The following is an 18,254-nucleotide window of genomic DNA, read 5'->3' on the forward strand; positions in this document are numbered from 1 at the left end:
CAGCTGAGCACTCCAGGCACCGCTTTGGATAAATATTTCCTTGAATTCTGCAGGACAGGAGTCTCAGACAGACACCAGGAAACCCTGAATCACCTTGTGTTTTCTGTAACACTGAGTGCATTTGCTCTGGAAGCAAAATGATTGCCAATAATTGGTAAAAGACGCTGATCTGTTGTGAGCTGACTCAAAACCTCGTTGTCTGTCCTGTGCTTTGGCTGATGAACGTCACTGTTGAAATAAACTCCCTTTACAGTTTACAAAAGTGACCGTGCAGATGGGGCAGCTGCTCCAGCATTCCCCGGATAGTTTCTGAGTGACTTCAGGCTCTTTCAGCTTTCAAAACTATGTGCATCTTTTTAATCAGACGGTTTTAAAATGGCTGCTTTTTTTGGTAAGCATCACATCAAATAGCAAGAGAGAGATTTTTAAGGGCTGTCCCTGTCAAACTCAGAGACGCTTTCCAAAGAGGGCTCAATGCAAATTTTGGTTCCTATCGAGTCTGACAAACCCAAGAGAGCCCAGGCTGAAAGAAGGTTTTATAACTCCTGCTAAGCGTCACAGTGTTAGGGTTTCTTGGCATTTAGAAACAAGTTTAAGAACAATTAATGAGAAGAACTTGCTCAACATAGCCTCTAGTAATGGTGAGGGAGTATTTTCTTGGCTGAGCATGTTGTCTACAGTTTCAGGAGAGGTGAGGGGTGTGTATGTTCACGTGGTTTGGGAAAATACCCTGGGCTGGGTGTTTTATAATGAGCATCCGTCGTTTCCAACAGGAATTAAAAAACTGATGATTTGGCAACTTTCTGGAAACAACTTTCAAGGTGTGGTCCCCTAAATTAGAACATTTCTGTGTTTTAGTAGAGTCACTTGGTCTCCTGCTGTCTTCTCTGTGCTATCAGACATTAGATTTCATGAGAACAAACAAAAGATCCAGTTGATCTCCAGGATTTTTTCAGCCCACGGTAATCCAGGCCTGTAGACAGATTTGTTAGATGAGTTCTCAGATTAAACTGGTTCCTGTAAAGCATAAGATTTCCCAGCAACTGGTGGACTTCAGTCTAGGAAGAGCCCTGGTAGCTTCTGCCAAGGTAAATATTAATACCAGAGCTGCTGTAACAATGGAAAGGTATATTGGTAGAATAATCTTATCAACAGGTTACGAAGATCACAGTGCAATCGACTTCAGATAAATGTGTTTAAATGGGGATCTTTTTCTTTCACTTTTGATTGCTCCTTCCATTGCAGTTCAGCTCTCTGCGGCAGCAGCGGATGCAGTTGAGTCATCAGAAACTCCAGGTGCTCTGCAAGCACGGGGTAAATTCCAAACCCTTGTAACAGGAGGGGGGAAAATTTCAAGAAAAGCTTCCCCCTCACCCCACGCCCAGCTTTCTGCACTCTTTGTGATGTCAGCATGCATCAGGAACAGCTCAGGGGAGCCTCAGACTGGCTAAGGCAGCAATATGATGCCTTGCTCTGAGTTTACACTGCCCCTTAACTTTAGAGCCTTGAAGTATTAGAAAAACACCTGGCACGCCATCCTTCAGAGAAGATTTCAATGGAGAAAGCTTCCTGCAAGCCCCTTTGAATTCCGGGGGGGCAGGAGCTTAGCTCGGAGCTGTGGTGTCATTGGACCCAGCCGCATGTCCCTCACCAGGAGCATCTCTTGATGCTGCCTACGGGACCAGGGGCTCTCTGGTGTTTGTGGCCTCAGGGAAGTGTTCCTTTGGACTGAGCAAACTGGTGCACCTGCTCTTTATTTCGTAACACAGGGGAAACCCCGATTCCAGGTGTATTTCTTGGGTGAGGTGTGTAAGACCACAGCAGGCAGCAGCAGGGCTGCCGTGCGGGAAGTGAGCTGGAAAATGCAAATCAGCCTCTCCATCTCCTCAGGATGTTTACCCTGCTCTGTTCGGCATAGTTCTGTCATTACTGCCTGGCCATTAATTACTGCCGATTCCTGCTAGGATTTCAGCTCAATTCCTGGACATAGATGGGTATTACTTGAATGTAACACTAAATAATAATAATGGTGGCCTGTGCGGGACTGCTTTGGAGTGAAGTGCTCCGAGGCTCGCCTGCCCCAGCTCACCTGCATGTCTCTGCCGGTGTTTTTATTCCTGTGTGTCATCCTCAGGAGAGAATATCCAGCATAAGCAAAACAGGCGATTGGGGATACAAGCATCACAAAGTCCCCCTAGGACACTGCTCTGTTGAGATATGTCACCAGACTATGCTCAGACGAGTTTCCAGGATCACGCACAGCCCCTTTGGTGTGGCTGGTGGCTCCCCTCAGCCCCCAGCTGGCCGTGTTCGATCTCCGTGTGACCGCCCGTGGCAGCGCCCCGTTTCCCGCTAGGACACCCGGCGACAGCCAATATTGCCCTCTACTGGTTCGCCACAGCTACAAGGAGCCCTGTTTCCCGCTGCCATGCAGCACCTCTTCGCGATGAGAAGTTATTTTCCAGCCCTTCTTGCGAGCTTTTAGCCCTAGCACAGCTTTTTAGGATGCTGCAGCTCGTGTTTGCTTTTTTTCTTCCCTGGAAGCTGCTGTTCATTTCAGAGAACCTGCTGCAGCACAAAACCGAATCTTAATTATTGTTTTTAAATATTACTGGCAATGCCAAATCAGTAATTTTCAGAAGTAACTCTTAGAAATGTAACTTCTCCAAACTGGTTTTGCAAGCGAAATAACTGCTAGCTTTTTAATTATTATTTGCATCAGTAGAATAAGATCTTTTGCTTAACACTGTAACCTGGATGCTCATTCCAGCTGTCCTCAACAATTTCCCCCTTCCCTGCCCCAGCTGGGGCAGCTGCACGATGAGCTGGCGGCAGGCCCTGAGCTGGGTTAAAAATAAGCTGGCAAAAAGGATTATTTTTAACCTGGCTCAGTCCCTGCTTGGGGTCACAGCGCGGCTGCCCAGGCTCTCATGTGGGTGTGGGGGAGCAGGAGATGGCAACAAGGAGGTGCTGGGGGAACTGAGGGCTGTGTAAAGCCTGAGCACTCCTGCCTTGGGTGGATATTCCTGCTCAGAACTCAGGTATGCCACAGCCAGCCCCCATCCCCAATACCTGCTGTCTTCCTAAAAGCCATTTCTAGGACAAACATCACTGCTGACAAAGCTCTAGCAGAATTTAATCCCTTTTTGGTGGTGATGTCCTTTGTGGCTGACTTCTCGCAGAGCAAATTCTATTCAAGTTTTCTATTTGCAGTGGTACAGTCTGGCTTAAAAGTTTCAAATATGTAGAACAGGAGAGAATAGTTGATGCAAATCACACTTCAGTTTTGCTGTGCCAGGTGTGCTAAAGGTGGATGATCAGAGGAAGGTCTGACAGCTGATGCCATGCATAGCACTGCAGTCGATTCAGTATTTAAATCACAGCTGATGTGATGTTGCACCATTTAACTAATTTCTGGTGCCATCCTGCTTGCTCACAACTCATAAGGGGGGAAAGCTTGGGCAATTTTTTGGGGTCTACTAAAATTTGCTTTTGCTCTGGGGATAAGGAAGACTGAAGGACTCTGTTAGGTGATCAAGATGGATTTAATCCCTTCAAAATCTTTATGAGAACTAATAAGAAAGATGAAGACAGATCTTCTAGTAGGGCCTGTAGTGACAGGACAAGGGGTAATGGTTTTAAACTGAAGGAGGGCTGACTTAGATACAACAATGAAATGTTTACAGTAAGGGTTGTGAAATGCTAGCACAGCTTGTCCAAGGAGTTGGTAGGTGTCTCATCCCTGGAAACATTCAAGGTCAGGTTGGATGGGGCCCTGAGACACCCTGATCTAGTGGAAGATGTCCCTGTTTATTACAGGAGGGTTGGATCAGATGAGCTTTAAAGGCTCCTTCCAGCTGAAGTGTTCTGTGATTGCAAAGGTGTGCTGGTTTCCTGAGCCCAGTTCTGAGGGGCTGTGTGAGTGTTTGGGATGGGATGGGATGTCTCTGAGATGCACAAACACACCCAGAGCCTCAAGGATGGCCTCAGCATGTTTCCCATTTGTGCATCTATTTGTGAATATAAATTTTAAACACACATTAAGCAGGACTTTGCACATGAAAAAGAAATCCATGCACTTTGTGTTTCCATGGGAGAGGAGGGATCTCCTATTTCTGGTGCACTGTAATTTGTTACGAAGTGAACTCTCTTGACTGGTTTTTGTATGTGCAGCTGTTATAAACACATTCCGTGTGCTTTTTTTCCCTTAGTGTTGGCATCTTATAGGCTTACCTTCATAGGTATCATCAGCCTGATATCTGCTTCAGTGCAGTTTCTATAGTGTGTGAAATCCTGTAGCCTCTTATGGGTAATGATGGCAATTCTGCATCTGGCCTTCCCTGAGCTTTTCCTTGCCCCCTGCCTCTCGCAGCTGAAGTCCTGGTGCCATCCTGGCAGCCTTCTCCTACTGCAAGGGGAACCCCACACCCAGGGTTTTACACCAGGGTGATGCAGGCAGGCAGAGACTAAAGGCAGAAATCCTTGTCTTGCCATCACTCGTATGTCTGGGGTGTTTGTGCCTTTGGAAGTGTGGGGGACTCCAGGGTACAAAAGCAGGAGTGTTGAGGTGGGGATGGCCATTTGGCCACTCGGGAAGGAGCATCCTCTGCTGACACCCGAGCACAGCCCATCGTGTCTGCAGGGCCTCGGGTGCCTCACTGTGCTGTGAAATGACTTTTTAAACACACCTTGCCTCCTTTTCCTCATGCCCTCAGAAGCATCTCCCCATGTAGGATTACCAGGTAAAGACAATGCAGCCCGTTGTGCTGGAAGCGGTGGTGTGGGGCACACACAAAGTGGGGATTCCTGCTCTGTCCTGTCTTGCGTCTGTGGTGCCTTTTTCATCTTCAAAGCATTTTCCAGCCATGAACTAAGAGCGCACGCATTAGCTGGGAGCACACACCCCTCCCTGAGCAGCTGATGCCGGGCACATCCCAGGAAAAACTTCCAGAATATGACACACCACTTTTGATGAAAATAAAATGATGCCATATTTCATCAGCTCTATTAGAAGTACTTAAGTAATTGAACTAATGAAACTTTAAAAGGCCTTTAAGAGCTGAATGTGGTACACACCTTTGTTCCAAGTCTTTCCCCCCTGCTCCCCTTATTTTCCCTGTTGAACATCTTCTGTTGACTTTTTGGGATCTGTTTGTTTTCCCGTGTGTGGTTTTGCTGAGTTTTGTGTGTGTTATGGTAGTTGATTTCTCTGCTTTGCAGCAGTGGTACTGTTACAGTTTCTGCAGCAAAGGAAAGTATCATCTGCAACACAGCATGAGTATGACAGGAGTATCTCATCTCTCATACCAGTTTTTGCAAACATTGGGTTTTATTTCCATTGTGTGTGTTGCCCTGTGCTGTGTGTGCCTGCCTTGCTTCTGGGCTGTGTTTACCTCTCACAGCTTCAACATGATTTCTTGTCTTCATGTGTTCCATCACACATCTCCACCAACCTTCCAGCTGTGATGTCCAACATCTGGCCCCTCTGAACCTATGCTGGCTTAATTCTTGTCCCACCACCCCTGTAGCCAGTTTGGGTATTTATCTCTCCTTTCCCTTTATCTTCTCCTTGAGCAGGACCGTCCAGGTGAGGTGGGATGTGATGACGTGCTCTGCACAGGACAGAAATTCTGTCCAGGGCCATGTGCTCAGCTGCCTCACCCTGCCCTTTGGGAAAAAGTGGCCCCCAGGTCATATTATCTAGTGGACTTTCTTGGGTGGCTTCAGTGCACTGACCGGCCACTGATGGAGCTTTCTGCTCCAGGCACTCCCCGGTCTGCAGACACACAGGATTGTCCGTGCCCAGCCACGGCCAAGACATGAGCTTTGTGACCCCCTAACACCCAGCCCGTTTCTGAGGGCTTTTCTTCCAGGCTAAATTTATTCATTCGGGGTGCAGCTTACCTTTCTTGCCTTTGTTGCTTTTTGCAGGGGAGGCAGATGAAGAAGCCTTTGCCGAGGAGTGCAGACGGAGAGGACAACACGCGCTGCCCTCCCAGCCCACCAACCTCCGCCTGCTGAAGACCCACAAGTCTGGCAACTCCCCCCGCTTTGCCTGCCATTACAACAGTGATGAGGTGGAAGAACAAGACAAGAGCCGGGTTATGAGCAGCTTCGAGGCCCCTATTTATTTATCAGGTGTGCACAAGCATGTTGGTGAGAAACGTGCAGAGAAGGACCCATCACATAGTCAAAAGCCAAACCCAAAAAGCCATGCAAGAAGTTGGTGCTGTGTGTTGACCTAATGTTAGTCCCCTGGTAGATAATAAACAGCAGCTTGTTTGCCTTCATCCTGCTTTAGCTCTGATCTTCCATTTAGCCTAGATTCACTAACGCCCTGGGATATTTAAGGATCCAGGGCAAACACTGTTGTGCTGCTGAAGTGCCTGTGCTCTTTGTTGTTAAAAGTGAAGGCATTTTAGAGGTTAACTCATCGCAATACTTTGCACATTCATTTACTTAAATTGTGCTTGGCTTCCTTGTCCAAGGAGAAGTTCAGCAAGTTGATATTATTTCTGGAAGCTGCAGTTTTAGACAACTAAATCCTAATAGAGGAGGCTGAGAACGTTCAGGCAAACGTGGCAACGTGGCAATTGTCCGGGTTATTTTTGGAAGTAATTAGTCCTTTGATATATTTCCAGTCTGTAATTTTTTGGCAATGTAGTCCAGAGGCTATCTTGGACAATGAAGTCCTCATAACTGCTTGATTTAATTGGAACCTGTGGTCAGAGATCATCCAGGACTGCAAGGACAGGTTTTGCTGATACGTGAAAGATGCCTTTCTACTCGGATGCCCAAAGCAAGGACCCTTCTCAGTAGTGTGAAATCAGGTGAAGTGCTGGGAAGTGTGAGCCTCTGAGGCTTCTCAGGGTAACCACATGAAAAATATGCACTGTATCCCAAAACAGGTACTCATGTCCTCCCAGTGCTATACCAACTTCCAATGTGTTTATGAGCCTTTAAACCTAACAATGTCTTTCGTAAGGAAGACCTAAAAATATTATGGATGACACATTGAAAAAATAGAATAATTTAGATTAATGTCTTCCTGATAAGTTGCTTTTTATGTCTTTAAGGATGACCAAGTTGAATCTTTTCTTAAAAAAAAAAAAAAAGCAAAAAGTTGCAGAGCCTGAATATAACCTCTGGGCTGATGTCCTGAAGCCTCCCACACAAGGGCTACAGGTTGGTCTCCTGTGTCTGTGGCTGGCAAAACAAAACTTTGGCTCTGCCTTTGGACACACAAGGGTCTCTGCAATCACAATATTTTGCAATGGATTCCAAGGAGCAGCTGAGTTTGACATGCACCGTGCAATTTTTGGAGCAATTTTAAAGATTGCTTAGGACTTTTTGCTGTGAATTTATTTATGCTCCAAGACGCACAAGTTTGCAATTAAAATTAATTTCCAGAAGTATTAGCGCAATCACAAAATGCTCTCTTCCACCAGTAGATTGTGAGTTGCCAAAAAAGACTCAGGGTGAAAACTTGCTTGCAGTAAGACTAAGATTTTACTGTTGCTTTAAATATTTTGCCTGCTGTTCCTCTGATGGACAGGGCTGCTGAAGGACTGGTCGAGTCAGTCATAAAAACCTACGTGAGTGTCTTAATCCCTCCCTGGGGAGTGTGTGCACGAGCCCTGGCCAGTAACGCCATTCCCCTTCATGGGTGTTCACCTCTGCTGAGTGCCTTGCCCAGCCAGCAGCTTCACCAGCACAGCTCTGTAATTACAGAGACCACTTGACTCGCTTGGCTTCTCATCCATCACTGCCGTGCTTCCACGGGCCGGCGTCGGGAGAGAATGGCATCATTTCTGCCTTGCTCCAAAGCCCTCTCAGTTCACTGGGAAACAGCTGAGTTCAATGGCCTCAGACCAGCTGCAGTTCCACCTCGAATCAGATGTTTTTGCCACCACCAGCGTGGGGTTCTTGGCAGCGGGACCATGCAGCAGTTTTAGATGTTGTCCCAGTTGGAGCATCTCAAGCAAACCCTCAGTCATTGATGATTCGCCTGCAGTGAAGTGGTTTTCTTTTCCCAGCTTTAAGAATGGGACTGTTTGGATTTTGATTTGTAAGTCTGTAGGAAATGTAAATGAAGGAGAAGGGGATAGGTTTCATCTTGACTATGTGGTGGGAATCCCTCTGGAAGTGGCATCTCTCTAGTGCCCAAGAGGAAAGGCTGGCCAACTCCTTTAGACTGGCAATATCCAGAGGTGAGATGAATCTTCTTCTTAGTCAGGATTGCCAGTTATCACAGTGGGTATTTAACAAAAAAAAAAAAATTGAGAGTTTAATTTAATTCTCCATCTACCATGGACACTTTGTGTTTTAGTAGAAATTGCTCTGGAAACTGTTCTTGGTTTCATAACGGCCTTTTAGAATAAAACTTCACCTCTTGTGCTCTGAAGTTGCTGCATATATCAAACAGTTCTCTAGCTCCAAAAAGGAATTTTTGAACTAAAAATTCAGATACTGCAATTGATGTGCTCCCTGACAGTGTGATACACGGCTGACTGGGGGGATCCGAGCCATGTCAAAATGGTGCTAATGCCAGCAGAGACCTGGGGATGGCAGCTGTTAATGCCAGAGGTAGTGATAACTACCCCTTAAAAACTACTGCTTTGGATTTGAGAGTTTTGACCTTTATCCAACAAGAATGATTGAAATGTTTAATTGTTAAAATAGTAAAAAAATATGATAAAAATGTCATTATTTGGAAGATAATATTGCAAGGTTTGCTCTTCCTTTTCAAAGAAATAGCTTGCTTTAACCTACAACTTACAACATTAATAATCCATTTTTTGCTGCATTTTCATCTGCTGGCATCTGTGAAGAGGAAACCACTCTAAAAGAACTAGCTTAACTAATCTTGATCCTTTCCTGGCATGGTTTCCTCTGCTGGAAAGTTGAGCTGTTTGTAGTTCATTTCATCTTTAATTCAGTCTCTGTTTTCTTTTTACCAACATGCAGCTTCCTGAATTACACTTTACTAACTAGTAACAGTGATGTGCTTTGTTATCCAAACTAATTACTTTATAATTCCATCACAATCTTCGTTTTGGGCATGTAATGGAAAGAGAAAGGAAAGCAAAGCCACTGATTTTTGTGGAAGTCTAATACATGAGGAATGCTGGAGGTGCAGAGATGGAGTTTGCCCTCCCTTTGCTCCACATCCCCTGGCTGTAACTGTGCAAGTGGGATGGGCTAACAGCTGTACCCGTGTGGGGCAGGGCTGGGAAGGCTGGCTGGTGGATTTTGGACTGGCTGGTGGATTGGGAGACTGGCTGGTTGCCCCCAGGCTTAGCCCAGAGCTGCCTTCACTCATGGTGTTTTGGCTGCTGGTATGAAATCATCAAAGACAGCTGGGCTGTGTGTGGAAGGGCTTCCATGGCTGCACAGCCTTGCAAGCTTTTGCTTGCCATTTGGGAGTAAAACCTTGGAAATCTCTTCAGTGCTTGTGTTACCCTAATGAACAGGAGGCAAACAGGTGGTATCTGCCTTGGTTTGTCCTTGTGGCAATTCTAGGCAGAATTGGTAGAGGAAATGGCATGGCAAGCAAGCAGGAAGGAAGGCCTCTGCAAGCTGCTAAAGCTTCTCAGTCCCCTAAAACATCAAAGTTGGGATTACTTCACTAGGTTGGCCAGGGAAGCTGGAGAACTCACGCCTTGGATTTAACAGTGTGGATAATTGAATAGTGGAACAGCATACCTAGACAGGGTGGGATGTTTTGTCACCCCAGGTCTTGACTAAAGGCTCCCTCTCCACGATGCTCTGTGGCTCAGGCAGGAGCTGTGGATGAGGAGAAGGAATTAGTAGGTCAGGTTGTGCTGTGTGCTGGGCCATGGCTCAGGCTGAGGGGAGGGGATGTGAAAGTGTAAAGCTGTAATTGCAAATTGAGTCACATGAAATTATACTCAAGCTGTGATCTGGTGTGAATTTTTACAATGGCATATGTGAGTGTGGTCAGTCTAAAATAACAGAAGGAGGCTGCAACTCAGAAATAAGCCAGCTGCCTTTGAAATAGCAGTTTATTGTTTTCACTAGAGAGAAATTTCCTAGACCAGAAAATTAGAAAGAGCACTACAGAACCCAGCTTGAAAGTGCCTCACTGCCCTTTTAAAGCTCTGTGGGTGTTGGGGCCATGGCTGCTTCCATGCTTTGAAGGAAGGCCACAATCTTAGCAAAAAGTTGGTAGATCTTGGAGAACATTTTCTCTGAGACTTGAGCAGAAAATATGAATCCCTCCCACCCCCAACCTCAATGTTTCACTCTGAAATTGGAAGGAGTCTCCTCCAAAGTCTTCACCTTGGCAGATCTTCTACAAAAATCATGCTGTGGCCTTTATTGCTCGCTGGTGTGGGTCAACCAGCAGCAATGCTGTGTGTTAATTGTCAGTCGTGACTGAACACCTTGTTTCCTTCTGCTGACTCCTACGCTGCTCTGTGCTGGCAGAAGGAAGGTGGAGCAGACCCATGGCCACTCTCTGCATCCTGGCACAGCAGGCAGATGTCAGGCAGGGCAGGAAAAAGCAGGATACCAGAAATGCATTGGGTAGGAGTGTCTTCCCCAGGACACTTGTGCCTTTGGATCGGCCGCCCGACGTGCACGCCTCCCTTGCAGTTGCCACCCAAGAATGTGATGAGTTTCACAGTCAGTGACTGAACAAACTCGTGACTTTGGGAGGTGCAGATGGCAGGGAAGTAGAGAGCCAGAAGGAAAGTCAATCTGGGACACAGCAGAGAAACTTCCCAGTTTGTCTGGATCCTTGCTGAGTGATGGTTGAAGGAGTTGCACCTAAGTGTTTCTGAAGTTGTTTTCAGCCTTCAGCACTTCATGAAAGCTGGAATAGCTCCTGAATGTGCTCTTTGTGGCTCTTTATGAAGTAGAAAAGAAGGGGATGACATGGAAGGAGTGGGTTAGCTGATGCTGTTTGTTTTAGACAAGAATTATCCAAGCAGTAAAGCAGGTGTAATTCTAAACGATGTGGATTCTTGCTTCACCCATCTCTGCCCCTGGCAGCTGACAAAAGCAAGAAATACCAACTTAGGGAGATTTCCATCTGCATTTGAGTGATTCTGTTTTCCAAACGTCACAGCTTGGCGAAGCTCTTGGCAACCTGTTCTCCCTCTGCCCTGTGAGGCATGTCTAGAGTTGGGGTGGCTAAAGATTGCTGCTAAGGATGGAAATCTGAACAGCCTTTTCCAAGGCCAGCACTGTTTGGCTGAAGCCAGTTCAGCCTGGCACTTACTATGGGAAGTTTCTATGGACACTTTGGGATGCTGGCAACTCGCCAGGCTCACTGCAGAGTGATCAGTCCTGGGGCTGCTGCTTTCTAATTCAGATTTTATTGTCTCATGACTTTAGGGCTAGTCTTGTAACCAAGGCAGCTAAATATACATTTAATAAGTGCTGGTTGAAGTATTGGAGTGAAATAGACACTGAAGGGTTACATCTTCAGTGTGCAATTCTTATTTATGTTAGGAGCTGCTTCACTTGTTTGGATCAGGTTTTTGGCTGTTATCACCCCGCATAGCATCGCTGGAGCAACAGACTGGCTAAGTTTGACCTATCCTTTCTTCTTAGGTGGGGGTAGAAAAGGAAATGGCAGACGGTGAAATTATTTATCACAGCAGGCTCAAAACAGAAAAGACCTGGCAGTTTTCTCTTGAGGAATACTCCGTGTTTGTGTGTTATCTCCTACTTTGGGCAATCTCTTTCTGTGTGTCAGTGATAACGCTTGAAAGATTTCCACTTTTCAGCCTTATCATACCAGAGGCTGGTAGGAGACCATGTTGTCAAATGCCTAAATATCTTCATACCACAATATTTTAACATTTGAGTTGTTTCATTTATAAGACAATAAATTATGAGGCATTCACTTCAAGTAATAATTTACACTGACTCAGTATTTTTAACAAACAGTTGCTAGAATTGCTTTCAAAATCTCAAGCATTTGAAGAAAATGGACCATTGCAAAAAAAAAAAAAGTATTATGATATAAAATAGCAGCATTAAATTCTATCATTCCTGATTGTGGAAACCTTTTAGAAATAGTGACACTGTTTTGAGAATGAAAAATGAAAAAAATTATGAAGCTAGTACCTGCTAGGGTTTAATGATCCTTTCCCAAATATCTGTGCTACTGTTTCGTAGTTGTTACATGAGCTAGTTCTGATCAGCTGATATGATGCTGTTTTTCCTTCCAGTAAAGGGAGGAATCCTTTGAATAACACCCCCAGATGACTGATTCTCAGGAGTCAGCACATCTCTTCCGCCTCCCTTGACCTCTGTGGGAAAGCAGGGAGATGCTTGAGCCCTTCAGGGATGGGTGCCTTACTCAGTGAATGAATGCAAAAGGATCCTATTTTTGGTGATGTACAGGTGACCGAGGGGCTGACGTGGAAGGAAACTTCCTGGATGGAGTTCCTAGTGAGGAGATGTCCACACAGTGAACAGGGACAGGAGTTTAGCTCAGGGGGTGACAGAGTGCAGGGGAAACCCAGCGTCATCTGCAATTCTGCTAAGCACCACCAGTTTCTCTCTTCCTTAAACATGAAAACTGGTTTCCACTCTAACTTTGTGCAGGCTGATCGCTCATGGCAGAATTTCTAAGCAAATATCCTACCTCTTGACTCAGACAATTACAAAAGATGAAGTCATGCTGTGGGTACAGCACAGGAGCTAGAGTAATAACCTAGAACAGTTTCCCGTTGCTACAAGTGAGTGTATTTCCTCTAAGCTTTTGATAATGTCTCAAATGGTTTCAGCCAAAAGACTTACCTCGTGGTTCTCCCCAAGTCTTAAACTAAAGTGAGGAACTTCAGCTCTGCTGTGGGCACATCTCTAACTGTGCTTGGGAGGAGCTCTGGTGAGGAGCAAACTGCAGCCCCAGTGTGGCTTTGTACTCCCCTGGCCTCCCACCACTTCCTTTTCTCATCTTAATTTTGCTATTGATAAATTGGTTTCACCAGGTGCACTGGTGAAACTGCTCCCTTGGGGCCATCTCTGCCTGCCTGCTGACAGGACAGAGGAAAAAAGAGATTTCCATACAGGCAGAGCTGTGCCTTTCTACAGAGCCATTCCTCTGACTCCCAGCCCTGCCTCTCGGCTGGACTGCAGGCGCTGCTCTGCTCTGTGCTGGCCCTGGTCACTGGACTGTGCTGATTTCCAGTGACAGAGCACCAGTGAGCTGAAAGATCCCTCCAGCTGTCTCAAAACATCACAGAATGATTGTCTGAGGGAGATGTTTACTGGCTCTCAGTTTAGATTTATGAGTGCACCTGGCTAGACGTGGTGGTTCACACAGTTCACTGCCCGTGCAAGGCTGCCAGCAAGCTGGATTTTACTGCAAGTTTGGAGGAAAAGGTGTGATGCTGAGCGAGATCTGTTTTACACACATCTCTGTGGGGGTAATAAACCATTGGAATGATGATCACGTGGCTGGAAGCTTGTGCCTACTGAACCTGTAGCAAATAATTGTTGCTTGAACTCAATGCTTTCATGCACCATTGGGGCTGCAGTCGAATGTAACCTGTGGTGCATAGTTAAGCATGAGCAGGCTGATGACCAGCATATAAAATATATATTGGTAAACACTGAGCACCTTCTTATTTACTCAGGATTCTTGGCATTCCCTAGTCTTAAAATGGAAATGCAAATATCGTGGTAACTCTGACTACGGTGAGCAGGAAATGCCAGTACTTAAATTGCTCCTGCTGCATAAGTCTTATTTATTGCTTCCTTTTTGAAAATTATTCTGGTTTTGCATGTGCTCTAATTTTGAAGCTTTTCCTGAATGGCTTTGAAGTATTTTGAAAGTTCTCCAGATCTTTTAAAACTTCAAAGATTTGTAGTATTTTCTTTCTATCCTATGTAAGGGATCTAGTAGAATGGGGGATATAGTGGAAATGGCAATATAAAAAAAAAAACCAAAACCAAACAGCAAATTAGGAAGCCAGACCTTTTCTTTGATATTCTTTAAACCATTCAGAGAACATGTGCTTTTGCTAGAGAGAAAAGTCTGTGAATGCTGTGAAAAGTGTTTTACAAGCCATGTTTCCTCAGGATACAAAGAAGGCAGCAAGAGGAGGAAGCAGAAGCAGAGAGAGGAACTGAAGAAGAAGAAGTCAACCAAAGCGAGTTACTAAAATGGACTTCTCTGCTATGCCAATACCTTTAAAATAATAACAACTTCATGTTACCTTCGAGCACACCTCTTTTTTGTGTATATTTTTTGATTGTTCACACTGCTACCAAGGAAGTGACTCATGTTTAAAACTGTACTAAAATTGCACTATGTTATTCCTTTTAGTTTCACGGAGTGGCTTTCTTGCCCGTTCAGGTTGGGGAATTCAGACGAGGCAGGTCGTGGTTAGACGTGTGTTATGTTGGAAGATTGGAAAGCGTTACAGAATTTCTTACCTCTTCCTTCCCTGGGACTAAGGCGACTCTGGTCTAGTGTTTGTTATTTGTCTTGTAGGATATAAAAGGCAAATGCCTGCTTGTTTGGTCACTGGCATCAAACCAGGCCCGTTGAAAGAGGAGTCCTGTTCACTCATGTTGTTGGGAGTGGGACTGAGACATGAGCTCTTATAGGGTAATTTATGCAAGATTAATAAGTGACTTTTATGGTTGGGGTTTTGTTTTTGTTTTTGTTTTTTTTTTTTTTTTCCCAGGCTGGGCAGTTCTGTCCCTATTAAAATGTTCCCTCCTATTAAATTGTATCTTGAAGTTATTTCTTCTGATTTTAAGAAATGTAGTGTAATGATGGTCTCCTGTAAGCACTCCTACTGATTTCTTTAGGCTTAGTTGACTCCTGATGAATCATTTAGTGAAATCATTCCTTATTTTAAAAGTTTATTTTCAGAACCTAGAGACAAATGATCCAAGTGCTACTTTAAAACTGCTCTTTGTTTCTCCTGAGTAGGTTTTAGATAAGAAACATTTTTTCAGCATCCGTTTTAGATTTTATCAACTTGTTTCTGCAAAGAACTTATACCTTTATGTATGAAAGCATTTTGCATCGGTTTTATTGTAGGACTATTTTTTTTTTAGCTTGAAAAGATGTCTTAGATTTAAAAGAAATACATATTTCCTGGCAAGATGACTTCCTTGCTTCCCATACTTGTCTCATGTGCATGACACATTGCTTCTCTTAACCTTTTAGTGTGTACAGAGCCCCTCTGTTGTTGCCTTAAGCATTTACCTGCATGTTTCTTGTCAGTGTGTTGTGTCCCTTTTTTAACCTCCAGGTAGGAGTTAGCAGCTTATGGTTTTGTTTTGTTTCTTTTGTCTTCCTCTTGCCAATATGTTGTTGATGTAACAGCCTTAAACCTGGCAATATTGAAAGTCCACAGTTCTTGGAGAAACTCACTCATCCTAACGTTTCAAAGATGCAGGAATGCACATAATGGTCTAAGAGAAGAGCTAAACAGGAAAGCCAAGTCTGCATTCTAGCATGGTTTGATATAACAAATTCTGGTGTCTCTGGTATCTGAATGGTTTAGCTTCAATTAGCCACTGTAACCCTGTGCAGGCACCATATAACACACAAGAACCATTTGTGAACTCTCTTAGGGTCTGTAAATTATGGTTAAAATCAAATAAGGACTGACTACTGGTTTTCTGTCACTTAAGTACCACTTTTTTTTTTTTTTCTTTTTTTTGTGCAGTGTTACTAATATTTAAAAATAAAGAAAATCTGCCTTTATACTTTGTCCTCTTGCACTGTACTGTAGACTGGCATCAGTTGTCTGGTTCATTTCCATTAATGTTCAGGCTGTAAGCGCAGGGGGGAAGAGTCCTCATTCACACAACGCCCACGAGCATTCCAGGTAATTCCTTTTGTTAAATCCGTGAGCAAGCCAATACAGTCCCTGTGTCAAATGGCTGATACTGGAAAATGAGGGTTCATTCTGGCTGGAAAACATCACTGTGAGGAGAGTATACTTCAAGCAGAGCTTGCACATTTGCCATGCAAGGAATATTCATCCTGGATAATGCACGACATTGAGCTGCATCCTGGTTAGGTTGCTTTCCATATTCTAGGAGAAATGCCCCCCGTACATATGTTATTTTAAAGCTGTTACTGCTCATTATTTGTTGGGGCCATGGTGGAAAAGCAGCGGAGGTGGAGGAAGGGAGAGGTGACGCCAGCATGGGGCTGGTCTCCCCAGGGCTGTCCCTGTGCTGTGAGCAGCCTCACGTAATGGGACAGAGTGGCTCCAGATCAGGAATGTGCCTTGAAGAGTTAGAGCAGACAGGGATTTGGTGCATAAATATTTCCTTGACTCAATCCCTGCGTTAGGCTCGATGGAGGCGGGTAGAGCATTAATTAGGAGACCTGCAGGCAGGCTCTGAATTAGTGAGGAAAAGCCTGTCTCAACAAAGGCATCCTTACTCCGCTGGAAGGGTGCTGCCCTGCTTGCAGGTGGCCTCCTGCACCCACTGGGAGAAACTCCTGGGAAACGGAGTCCCCAGAGGAGGGAACCACGGGCGTCATCTCTTCCATAACTCTCAGAATCTGTCTGAGCTTGCCTGGAAATTAAGAGATGTGGGCCCATGGCCACTGAGCTTTCTTCCTTCTTTCTCAGCCCAATTATTTCTGGATTTTAGCTGAAGGGGAGCTGCTCAAGTGTAGCGTGGCTGTAGCACTGTGTTCACGTGGCTGTGCTGCTTCCAGGACAGCCTGGAGCTGGTGCTGTGTCTGCAGGAGCAGGCACATGGTTCTGCACCCCAGCGCATCCATCTGCCACAGGTGAAGGCTGCCTGATGATGTGGGCACTTAAATATGTGTCAGGCTAGGAAAAAATGCAGGTGGGTGTGAGACACCACAACTGATAACAGATGATGCTGGGCCAAGAATGGCTGTGAATAAATGCATTGTGAAAGTTGGGAAATAATTCCTGCCCATCCCACAGTACCTCTGCGGGAGAGCTGAGAGGAGAAACAGAGCTAGTCTAAATACAGGGCCTAATGTGATGTATAAAATGTATTGCACCATGATTCTTTATGGAGCAGATACCTGGGCTCCAAGACCTGAAATATATCCCATAAGAAAATAAATTTACCAGGGTAGATAACAATTGAGTAACAGGAAGAATACACTGAAAGGTATCCCTTGAAAAGATAACACTGGAAAAACCCCAATTTTGAAATAGAGGGGACACAATTGCAAACAAACACAAGGCTGACAGATAAATGTTCCTGCTCCTCACTTGGAAGCTGCCACTATGAAAATGGTTTAAATTCAGTTGTTTTTCCACACCTTTCAGAGATGTGCACTGTCTACTCTTTGAACCAAGATTTGGCAAGATTTTGACCCAAAATAAATGATCTCAGAGTGTGTAGGTGTCAGAATGATAAAAAAGTATTTTTCAAGTTTTTCAGCTACTCCGTGCTGGTGCCACCTTCATGAGCAGCTTGCAGACCTGTACATCCTGCTCCCAGAGGTAACACAAAGCTCTGTTTGCTTCTGTCAGCTTGGCTGCCTTTACAGAGACTTCCCTTTTCCTCAAATTTCAAACTATCTCGAGTCTTTGTATGCATTTCTTGAAATAACACACTGAAAAGATGATGAGTCAAATATCTACAAAATGTGCAGTAATCATCAGGTAAGCATTAAGCTGCCTGTTTTCCCAGACACATTTGAAATGTGTGACCCATACCCACTTGTTCTTCAGGAATATTCCTCATCATGGGCCACCAAACTGGTGCCTATCAAGTGGTGGGATTAGCTTGTTACTATATCAAATGTCATTGTTTTATTCTACCTGTAAAGAATTCCATTAATTTCCATTTTTTCCCTTTTGTTTTGTGTGCTAATTGCACGGGATTCCCTGGATGCACAGATTAGTCCTTCCTGCACCTTGGATCCTGCTTATCTTGTGCAGTTCTCATTTATGTCCAAACTGAGCTCACATTTTAGGGCTCTCTCACGTTTCCTTGCCCACAGAACACCTTGCTGCCCTGTAACTCACACATTGATGGGAGCGTGGGGGTGGCATATTTGCACATGATTAGCTATATTTAATGCTCTTCTTTCCAAGGGGGAAGCTGGTCTTAAGAGACTTTCTATCACTCATTGCAAAACTTTTCTCATTGCTACCTGTTGCACTAAAAACTACAGGCAAGGCAACTTTCCTCCCCATTGATGAGAATTTAGAGGGCACTTAGAGCCACACACAGATCTCAGTAAATGTTCCTATTTGGAGCTATGATCAATTGACCTGCCCTGTGTCAGCACACTTTGTCTCTTC

At 44.8% G+C, this 18,254-nt stretch overlaps 1 protein-coding gene across 3 annotated transcripts in view; it reads left to right on the forward strand.

Moving 5' to 3' along the window:
* The window catches only part of DNAJB6 (DnaJ heat shock protein family (Hsp40) member B6), a 58,148-nt gene extending 42,442 nt beyond the window's left edge, over window positions 1–15,706 (forward strand). Inside the window, exons 9-11 of one of the 3 annotated variants that reach the window (XM_038163458.1) lie at window positions 5,932–6,138; window positions 7,556–7,595; window positions 14,062–15,706. In XM_038163458.1, coding sequence (XP_038019386.1) covers window positions 5,932–6,138; window positions 7,556–7,587 — 239 coding nt within the window. In that variant the 3' untranslated portion in view covers window positions 7,588–7,595; window positions 14,062–15,706. Of the gene's footprint in view, window positions 1–5,931; window positions 7,116–7,555; window positions 7,596–14,061 lie in introns of those variants that run through there. The other 2 variants (XM_038163456.1, XM_038163447.1) reach the window with 2 other exon arrangements.
* Window positions 15,707–18,254: the final 2,548 nt, after the last annotated feature.

Source organism: Motacilla alba, chromosome 2, assembly GCF_015832195.1.
Source record: "Motacilla alba alba isolate MOTALB_02 chromosome 2, Motacilla_alba_V1.0_pri, whole genome shotgun sequence".
Taxonomy (NCBI): Eukaryota; Metazoa; Chordata; class Aves; order Passeriformes; family Motacillidae; genus Motacilla; species Motacilla alba.